Source organism: Crocuta crocuta, unplaced genomic scaffold (genome assembly GCF_008692635.1).
Source record: "Crocuta crocuta isolate KB4526 unplaced genomic scaffold, BGI_CrCroc_1.0 scaffold334, whole genome shotgun sequence".
Taxonomy (NCBI): Eukaryota; Metazoa; Chordata; class Mammalia; order Carnivora; family Hyaenidae; genus Crocuta; species Crocuta crocuta.
Genome location: NW_027533260.1, coordinates 2,226,188 through 2,236,153, shown reverse-complemented (window position 1 = coordinate 2,236,153; position 9,966 = coordinate 2,226,188). Strand labels below are relative to the sequence as shown.

Here is a 9,966-nt window from a genome sequence, read left to right as displayed (position 1 = left end):
CAGCCCCGGGGGGGGGGGGGGGGGTGCGGGGGGCCGGGACCCAGAGAGGGTGGTGAGGCTGCTCCCAGAGGCCCCCCCACCACAGGTGTTTCCGTTTGGGGTGGGGCTGCCCTGTTTACAGCAGCAACCCTGCTCCCCTGTCCCTCCCAGCGCTCGTTGGGGTGTCGACACCCCACCGTGTTAGGCTACCTAGTTGCGGGGAGGGGCGCTTGCCTGGTGTGTCGCGGGGCAGCCCTGCCGGGCCTAGTGGGTCAGGTAGCAATGACCGAGGAGAGACGATGCCCTGGACTCCCGCCACTTGTGCCATCCCCCCCCAGGAGAAGTCACCACCACGGTGCGCACCCCTTTTAGAATCAGGTGACAAGCAGAGGCAGCTCCCTGGGTCCATCGCAGCCGCAGCCCTTCCCCTCCGCCCTGTGCCCGCCGCTCTCCTCCCTCCTGGCTCAGCCAGACCTGCTCACTCCTCAGGGCCTTTGCACTGACTGTGCCCACGGCCTGGAAGCCCTCAGCTCAGGCTTCCACCGCAGGCCCTGATGCTCCCCAGCCTCGTCCATCCGGCAAGACCTCCACCCCCCTCCTGGCCACCCTTCCCTGCTTAGTGTCCTACAGAGACTGATAAATGTGTATTTGTATGTTTATTATACAAATCCTGTGTGGTCTTGCATGTTTGCTTACCTAGTAGCCACTAGAATGTGAACCCTTCAGGGCAAGGACCTCTGCATCGCCAGCACCTGGACAGGCTGTGAGTGTGCCGTTCATGTCTAGTTGAGTAACCGAATTAAAGTCAAATCCCACAGGGATTTAAATCTCGTGGGTCACAAGGCCTGGAATAACCCAGAGAAGTGACCATGAGCTGATCCCTCCAAGTGGCAGCATTATGACTACAGGCTCTGTTCTGAGTTCTTGCCCTGCCACGCATTAGCAGGTGATCCATCCCCCTCGTGGCCATCGCGGAGCCTCAGCTTGCCTATCTGTAAAATGGGTTCTTGCCTCCTCTCTGCCCTACTGGAGGATGAAATATGGTCACATGTGTTAATGGAGTGGAAGTAATTCTAGGAAGTGATACTTGTGATGGCAGTAATTATTCCAGAGCCCTGAGCCTATTCAAGAGAGGCCCCTGGGTATCTTAGTGTAGCAGGCCCCGGGTCCCTCCAGGAAGGCCCAAGGACAAGAGTCTTGGGCAGGGGGCCCCAGAGGTATTAAATATATGGTTGTGGAACCTGTGTCTATGACAGCAAGCCCAGGTGAGCCGGCTTGGGACCCTGAGTCTATTGTGGCATGCTTCTAGAATATTCTGTTGCATGCCTTTAGTAGGAGGTCCCCGTGGCGTTGCCATTTCTCAGGGAAATTAGCTGCCAGCACAGTTTTGAAGCAGGGTCCTGGGTGTATGATGACAGCAGGCGTCCGGCATGTTACTGTTACGTGAAAACAGGGCACCACTTGGCGATATCACAATGTATCATGGCCGTGCAACTGTCAGAGCAGGCCACTGGAATATTCTGGGAGAGCTACTCTGGCAAGCATTGTTGCAGCCCCGTGTGGTATTCTATAACAGCAGGACCTCAGGGCCCCCGTAGCAGCCAGCCACCCCCCGGAATTGTTGCAGCACAACACGGGATGCATCATCGCGAGCCTGTGTGTGTTACTTATGTAACAATAGCTATTTGTGACTTCCTTTAACTGGTCGGAGGTGTGTGAGCGCAGTGTAGGGAAGCTGAATTGTAGTGGCTTCCCTGTGTGTGCTGAGCCCATCGTGGGAAAGCTCTGGCATCTGACATACTGGTAGGTCCCACCTCTATTACGTCTTCCAACAGAGGCCTACAGTATAGCTTCTGCTAGAACATTCTAACAGGACACCAAAGCCATTCCAGAGTTTTAGGGCCAGATCAGCCCAGGGTCTGATGAATGGTTATTGCCACCATTCATTCCACATAGATTTACGGTACTGGCCCCTGGGGATGCAAGAGTGAGCAAGGTAAATCCAGAGCCTGGTGTCTGAGATCTCTCAGGCCTTAGCAGCAACTGGGAGCGGATTGGGGGCACATTAAGGGGGACAAGTGTTACTATGTGCCCTATCGTGCCCCATGCCAAACGCTTGATTCGCAGAGGCCTCTCCTCTGAGGCTAGCACAACCGTTATTCCCATTTTATAGATAAAGAAACCAGGGCTCAGAGAGGCCAGCCTGGAAGAGGCAGCATTTGGGTTTGAACTCAGGTGTGATTGTCTCTCGGGTCAGTAGGGGGCACTACAGTGCAGGTGCAGAGGGGAGGAGCCCATGTGAAGATGGGGAGCGGTTTGCAGCATGCGGTCCCCAGGCGGTTTCCTGGGCGAGCTCCCCATGCGGTTGAGGCCAGTGTTCAGAAGGGACCCACGCTGGGTTCTGTGCTCGGCTGGAGCTGTCTTTGAATTTGGAACAAGGGGCCCATCATTTTCACTTGCCCCGGGCCCCACAAAGTAAGTAACTGGTCCTGCCCCAGACTTTCTATTCTTTATAGCGGGGCCCAGAGATATGATAGCAGGACCCCAGGGGTTCTAGAAGGCATAGAGGCAGGATCATTAGAGCAAGACCCCGGGAATACGAGAAGGGGCCACCAGCAGATGCTGTAAATCGTCCCTAAAGATGCAGCAAGACCCCAGGACACCTAGAAGCGACGTCCAGCGGGTACCAAGTGACCTTGAGGACTTTCTCTGTTGTAGCAGGAAGGAGGGACATCCTGGGGACTATTCAGGCCCCCTGACAGGTCTCACTGCCAAACTTGGGAGGAGGGGCTGTGAATGAGGATATTTTAGCGGGGGCCAAGGACAGGGCCTCCGTGACTGCGGTAAGCTGGACAGTGGTTCCCCAAAGGTGTCTATGCCCTAATCCCACAGAACCTGTGATTATGTTACCTCAATGGGATCAATGGGACTTTGCAGAAATAATTACATTTGGGATTTTTAAAAAATGTTCTAATGTTTTATTTATTTATTTTTAAATATTTTTATTTATTTCTAGGAGAGAGAGAGAGACAGCATGAGCAGGGGAGGGTCAGAGAGAGAGAGGGAGATACAGACTCTGAAATAGGCTCCAGGCTCTGAGCTGGCAGTCAGCACAGAGCCCGACACGGGGCTGGAACCCACGAACCGCGAGATCATGACCTAAGCGAAAGTCGGACGCTTAACCGACTAAGCCACCCAGGCGCCCCTGTTTTCTTTATTTTTGAGAGACAGAGAGAGAGAGAGACAGAGCATGTGTAGGGAAGGGGTAGAGAGGAGGAGACACAGAATCGAAAGCAGGCTCCAGGCTCCGAGCTATGAGCACAGAGCCTGACGTAGAGCTCAAACCCATGAACTGTGAGATTATGACCTGAGCTGAAGTCCACTTAACCAACTAAGCCACCTGGGCACCCGTAAATTTGGGATTTTGAGATGAGGACATGACCTGGGATTATTCAGGGAGACCAATGGAATCAGGAGGGGGTCTGGTGGAGGCTGGGTGGCTGCTTAGTTCAGTTGGATAGAACGTGACACCGAGAACACCTATGTCATGGGTTTGATCCTCAAACAGGCAGAGAAATGCATTAGTTCTCACGTTTAATAAAAATTAATTTGTTATGAAAAAGGAGGGGGCGTTTTGCTAGCTCAGTCGGAAAAGCGTGTGACTCTTGCTCTCCAGGTCATGAGTTCAAGCCCCATGTTGGGTGTAGAGATTACTTTTAAAAAAATAAAAGAAAAAAACGTGGGGCGTCTGCTCAGCCAGTTAAGTATCTGAGTCTTGGTTTCAGCTCAGGTCATGATCTCACAGTTCATGGGTTCGAGCTCTGCATTGGGTTCTGAGCTGACAGTGTGGAGCCTGTTTAGCATTCTCTCTCTCTCCCTCTCTCTCTGCTCCTCCCCTACTCACACTCTTTCTCTCTCTCAAAATAAATAACTAAACTTAAAAAAAAACTTAAAAATAATTTCTAAAAAAAATTAAAAAAAAAATTTTTTTAATGTTTTATTTATTTCTAGGAGAGAGAGAGAGAGACAGCGTGAGCAGGGGAGGGTCAGAGAGAGAGGGAGTCACAGACTGAAACAGGCTCCAGGCTCTGAACTGGCAGTCAGCACAGAGCCCGACGTGGGGCTCGAACCCACCAACCGCGAGATCATGACCTAAGCGGAAGTCGGATGCTTAACCGACTAAGCCACCCAGGCGCCCCTAAAAAAATTTTTTTAAAGAGGGAGGTGGGGAGATCAGAGAGAGATGCATGGACAGATGCAGAGACCCCGAGAAAGGATTGAGGGTGCTCTATTGGTGGCTTTGAAGGTGGAGGAAGGGACCATGAGCTGGGAAAGGCCAGCAGCTTCTAGAAGCTAGCTGGAAAAGGCACAGAAACGGATTCTCCCTTCGAGAGCCTCAAGAAAGAACTAGCCCTGTTTAGACATCTGACTTCCGAATAGAAAGATAAAAATTTTGTGTCCTTTCAAGCCACTGAGTTTGCAGTTATTTTTTTTTAATGTTTAAAAAATGTTTTCATTTATTTCTGAGAGAGTGAGCGAGAGAGAGACAGCGTGAGCAGGGGAGGGTCAGAGAGACAGGGAGACACAGAATCTGAAGCAGGCTCCAGGCTCTGAGCTGTCAGCACAGAGCCCGACGAGGGGCTCGAACCCACAAACCATGAGATCATGACCTGAGTCGAAGTCAGACGCCTAACCTACTGAGCCCCCCAGGTGCCCAGAGTTTGCGGTTATTAATTACAGCAGGAGCAGGAAATAAATGCAGTGAACCAGGGCCCTTGAAGGTGGCCGCTGAGGCAGATGCTGGGACGCTTGGGGGACTTGGGCGAAAGCCTGCAGGAGTTTTCTCGGGCACGTGGGGCACTTTGATCGTTCTGGGGACACAGGCTAGCAGGTCCTTGGATTGTTTTAGCAGGACCCTAAAGACTTAGTGGTAGAAGTATGAGGCATTCTTTCTTCTTTCCTTTTTCCTTTTTCTTTTGTGTGTGTGTGTGCGCGCGCGCGCAGGGAGTCTTCCTGGGTTTTTTTTTTTTTTTAATGTTTTTTATTTTTTTTTAGGAGAGACTAAGCCACCCAGGCGCCCCTTTCCTGGGGTTTTTTATGTTTAGTTTTTAAAAATTTTTTTAAAGAGATATATTTTTTTAATGTTTTTTATTTATTTCTAGGAGAGAGAGAGAGAGACAGCGTGAGCAGGGGAGGCCAGAGAGAGAGGGAGTCACAGACTGAAACAGGCTCCAGGCTCTGAGCCGGCGGTCAGCACAGAGCCCGATGCGGGGCTCGAACCCACGAACCGCGAGATCATGACCTAAGCGAAAGTCGGACGCTTAACCGACTAAGCCACCCAGGCGCCCCAGTTTTTAAAAGTTTTTAAAAATGTTTTATTTTTGAGAGGGAGGGAGAGAGAGAGACAGAGCATGAGAAAACGAGGAACAGAGAGAGAGAGAGAGACACACAGAATCCGAAGCAGGCTCCAGGTTCTGAGCTGTCAGCCCAGAGCCGAGCGCGGGGCTTGAACTCACAAACCCAAACCGGGAGATCATGACTTGAGCCGAAGTCGGAAGCTCAAGTGACTGAGCCCCCCAGGTGCCCCATGAGGAATTCTAATAGAGTCCTGGGAGGACCCTGAGGGTTTAGAGGGGACTCCTTGAGGCCTTTTTGGTGACCCTCAAGGCCCCATGAGGGCAGACTCAGAGGGGACCTTCTGAGTGCTCAGGGGGACAGTATGCAGGACCCGGGGACATTTCAAGAGGACCCAGGGGTTTTTTGACAGGACCCAGTAAATACTAGAGTAGGGTCCTGGGAGGTGTCGCGGTGACATTGTAATCAATGGGACATCGTAGCAGGACCGAAAACACCCAGAGGAGATGGATACCAGAGATGGGTAAAGCTAAAGCTTAAGGGCAGATCTATCTGCCCACCTACCTTCCTATTTTCTATCTTTCTATTCATCTATTTACCTGTCTGGTTGCCTGTTTAGCTACTGATTTTTCTATCTACCTATTTTTCGATTTCTCTGTTATCAACCCACCTACCAATGTCCTGCCTATGTGAGGACTCGTCCATCTGTGTGTATTGTGTGTATCTGTCTGTCTGCTTGCCTGCCTATTTTTTTCCCCTATCTTCTTCTTCTTTTTTAAAGTTTATTTTTTAACTATTTTTTAATGTTTTATTTATTTCTGAGAGAGAGACAGCGTGAGCAGGGGAGGGTCAGAGAGAGAGAGGGAGACAGAATCTGAAACAGGCTCCAGGCTCTGAGCTGGCTGTCAGCACAGGGCCTGACGCGGGGCTCGAACCCACGAACCATGAGATCGTGACCTGAGCCGAAGTCGGACGCTTAACCAACTGAGCCACCCAGGAGCCCCTTTTAAGGTTTATTTTTGAGAGAGAGAGGGAGAGCATGAGCTGGGGAGGGACAGAGAGAGAAGGAGACAGAGGATCCAAAGCAGGCTCTGTGCTGACAGCGAACACATGATTCAGGGTTTGAACTCATGTACCGTGAGATCATGATCTGAGCCCAAGTTGGCCGGACATTTAACTGACCAAGCCACCCACCGAAGTGCCCCTAACAATTTCCTTCCTTCCTCACTCCTTCCTCCCTCCCTCCCTCCCTCCCTTCCTTCCTTCCTTCCTTCCTTCCTTCCTCCGATCTACCTATGTATCTCTCTCTCTATCTCTTTATCACCTCCCTAACTTTCTGTGTCTATCAGTCTTTCTGGGGAGGTTCTGGACGGCACAGGGCCTGGTGGGGGACAGCAGTGGAGAGAAACCAGGAGAGGATGGGGGAGCCCTGCTCAGCCTTACAACAGAAACTGAAGGACTCAGAAGAGGCNATTCAGAGAGATTAGCAGAGGCCCTTGAAGACGTCGTTGCTGGGCCTCAGGATTTTATCAGGGGACCCAGGGAGCATGGGGGTGGGGAACTGAGCTATCAGAGACCTGGGCAAAGCAGGGCGGGACACCAGGGACATGGCATTAAAGCGACTTATTGCAAGAGGGCTGTGTGATGTAGTGGGGTGCTGGGCACGGCCGTGGGGAGCTTGAGACTGTCTTCAAGATCCAACAGTATGGCTCAGGGAGCATTGACACAAATGCCAGCACTTGTTAAAGCGGGACCTGAGCGGGACCCCAGGCCGATGGTTTTTAAGCTCCAAGAAGGAAAGCATGGGCCTGGGGCGGACTGTCCCAAGGCACTCGCCATTTTATTTTATTTTGTTTTGTTTTATTTTAATTTTATTTTTGTGTTTTTTTGGGTTTTTTAATTTTTTAAAATGTTTATTTATTCTTTGAGAGACAGAGAGAGACCGAGTATGAGTGGGGAAGGGGCAGAGACAGGGAGACACGGAATCCGAAGCAGGCTCCAGGCTTTGAGCTGTCAGCACAGAGCCCGATGCGGGGCTCGAACCCACAAACCTTGAGATCATGACCTGAGCCGAAGTCGGACGCTCAACCGACTGAGCCACCCAGGAGCTCCAACATTGGCCATTTTATATCAGGGTCCAAAGAACATCACAGTACAGTCCTAGTTATAATTTTCTTTGCTTATGTTTGATCTTTATGTCTTTATTCTGTGTATGTGTGTGTGTGGGGGGGGTGTTTAGTTGAGAGAGAGCAAGAAACAATGCACATGGGGAGGTTCAGGCAGAGAGAGAGAGAGAGAGAGAGAGAGAATCCCAAGCAGGCCCCGAGCTGTCAGCTCAGAGCCTGACCCGGGGCTCAAACTCCCCAGCCGTGAGATCAGGACCTGAGCCGAATTNAAGTGAAAGTCGGACGCTTAACCGACTAAGCCACCCAGGCGCCCCAGCCAAGGCCTTTAAAATGAGAGCCCCGGAACTGCTGGAATGTTCCCCTGGATATATAGCCAGATCCCTAGGGACACAGAGGGGACAGCTGGGCATGGCGGGCTCCTCAGGGGAATTTAGNGAGAGCCCCGGAACTGCTGGAATGTTCCCCTGGATATATAGCCAGATCCCTAGGGACACAGAGGGGACAGCTGGGCATGGCGGGCTCCTCAGGGTATTTTAGGAAAGAACCAAGGGTGCTCTGCTAGGACTCTCGCGGGACCTGAAGCCACCACGATCCTTCAGCGCAGCATCAGGAAGCCCCTCAAGGTGGATCTTGGTGAATATTCTAGCGGCACCAGGGAGAGGAAGGAAAAAGAACACAGTTTCCTCACTAAGTTGAACATTGACGTTACCATGTGTTAAGGTGAATTTCCTATGTCAACTTGGCCGGGCCCCAGGCCCCAGATGTTGGCTCAGACGTTCCTCTGGGTGTTTCCATGAGGGTGTTTGGGGATGACATTTGCATTGAAATCAGTGGACTTTTGAGTAAAGAGGATTTCCCTCCAGAATGTGGATGGGTTACATCCAATCCCCCCCCCCCGCCCCCCGCGAAAGCGAGCGGGATCTCTGCCGGCTGCCTGTCTTTGGATTCCAGTGGCAAGATCGGCTCTTCCACGTTCTCCAGCCTGCTGCTCTGGGACTTGAACCGCAACCCTTTCCAGAGTCCCCAGCCTGCCAGCCACCCCTCTCAAATTTAAACTTGCTAAGCCAGCACAATCACATGAGCCACAATTCCTTAAAATAAATCTCTCTATGTATGTATATGCACATGCCGCGGGTGCACGACATTCCAGTATAGTGGAGAACATTCCAGTATAATTGTAGCAGCAGTGTGGGCTGGGGTAGGGGACTGAGGGGGCCTCTAAGCATGACATAGATGTATAGTGGGACTGTGTTATTGAGGCCACATCAGAAGATCCTAAAGAAGCGTAGGACCACTTTAAGGGGACATGTAGGGGACTGGTTCTAAGGAGGAAATATACAAGCATTTAGAGAACTGTCACTGTAGCAAGAGCTGGGGGAGGGGGGNGTTGTACAATGAAGGAAGAAGGGGACCCACTGTAACGTCCAAAGTTTGCACTGTGACAGTGTCCGGCTCTCAACTTTGTCATGAACTTGCTGGGTGGCTTACACCCTCAAAACAAGAAAACAGGGAGAGACAGACAAAGAGACCCAAAAGCAAAGAAACAAAGAAAAAAGTTTCAAGAGAGAGAGAGGCAGAGAGAAATCTTCAGAGGCCGGGCCCAGGGCCTGGGGTGTGCCCTGCANAGCCAGCTGAGGCTGCAGGCGGGGAGGGACCTGGCTGCTGTGAGCTGAGCTGGGGGCCCGGGCCGTGGGAGGACGGGCGGGCGGGGGTCGGGGACTGCCGGGTCTGAGGGCTGAGCGGTCTGGGGTCCTGGACTCCCGGGTCTGAGGGAGGAGGGGCTGGATCTGGGATTCCTAACTCTGACGGAGGAGGGGGCCTAGGGCAGGGGCTCCTGGGTTTGGGGGAGGAAGGGTCGGGAGCCCTGGACTCTCGCGCCGGAGGGAGGAAGGGCTGGGGGCCTGGACTCCTGGGGAAGGAAGGGCGGGGACCCCTGGGTCTCAGAAAGGAGGGGGCTGGGGGTGAGGACTCCCAGGTCTGAGGGAGGAGGGGCTGGGGACCCTGGGCTCCCAGCTCCGAGGGAGGAAGGACTGGGGGCCGGGACTCCTGGTTCTGGGGAAGGAAGGCTTGGGACGCGGACCCCTGGGTCTCAGAAAGAAGGGGGCTGAGGGCCAGGACTCCGGGTCTGAGGGAGGAGGGGCTGGGCGCCCGGGCTCCCGGGTCTGAGGGAGGAGGGGCTGGGGCCCCGGGCTCCCGGGTCTGAGGGAGGAGGGGCTGGGGGCCCGGGCTCCCGGGTCTGAGGGAGGAGGGGCTGGGGGCCAGGGCTCCCGGGTCCGAGGGAGGAGGGGCCGGGGGCCGGGATTCCCGGGTCTGAGGGAGGAGGAAGAGGCGGGGCCGAGCTCTGAGACAGGACTCTCAGCCTATCCAGGCTCTGTAATTAATTAACCCAAACGGATCAAATTAAGGGGTGAAAGGTCGCTGGGGAGGAGGGCACGGTGGCCAGCCTCGGTCGCGGAGCCCCGGGGCCCACAGGCGCGGGCGCGCGTGGTGGCCGAGCCCCTCGGGA

At 53.2% G+C, this 9,966-nt stretch overlaps 1 protein-coding gene across 1 annotated transcript in view; it reads left to right on the top strand.

Annotated features, from left to right (window-relative positions):
- The first annotated feature begins 8,585 nt into the window (after positions 1-8,585).
- FCGRT (Fc gamma receptor and transporter) overlaps positions 8,586-9,966 on the top strand; it is an 8,997-nt gene continuing 7,616 nt past the window's right edge. Inside the window, exon 1 of the mRNA XM_077747145.1 lies at positions 8,586-8,609. Within this exon, the coding sequence (XP_077603271.1) occupies positions 8,586-8,609 (24 nt within the window). The remainder of the gene's footprint in view (positions 8,610-9,966) is intronic.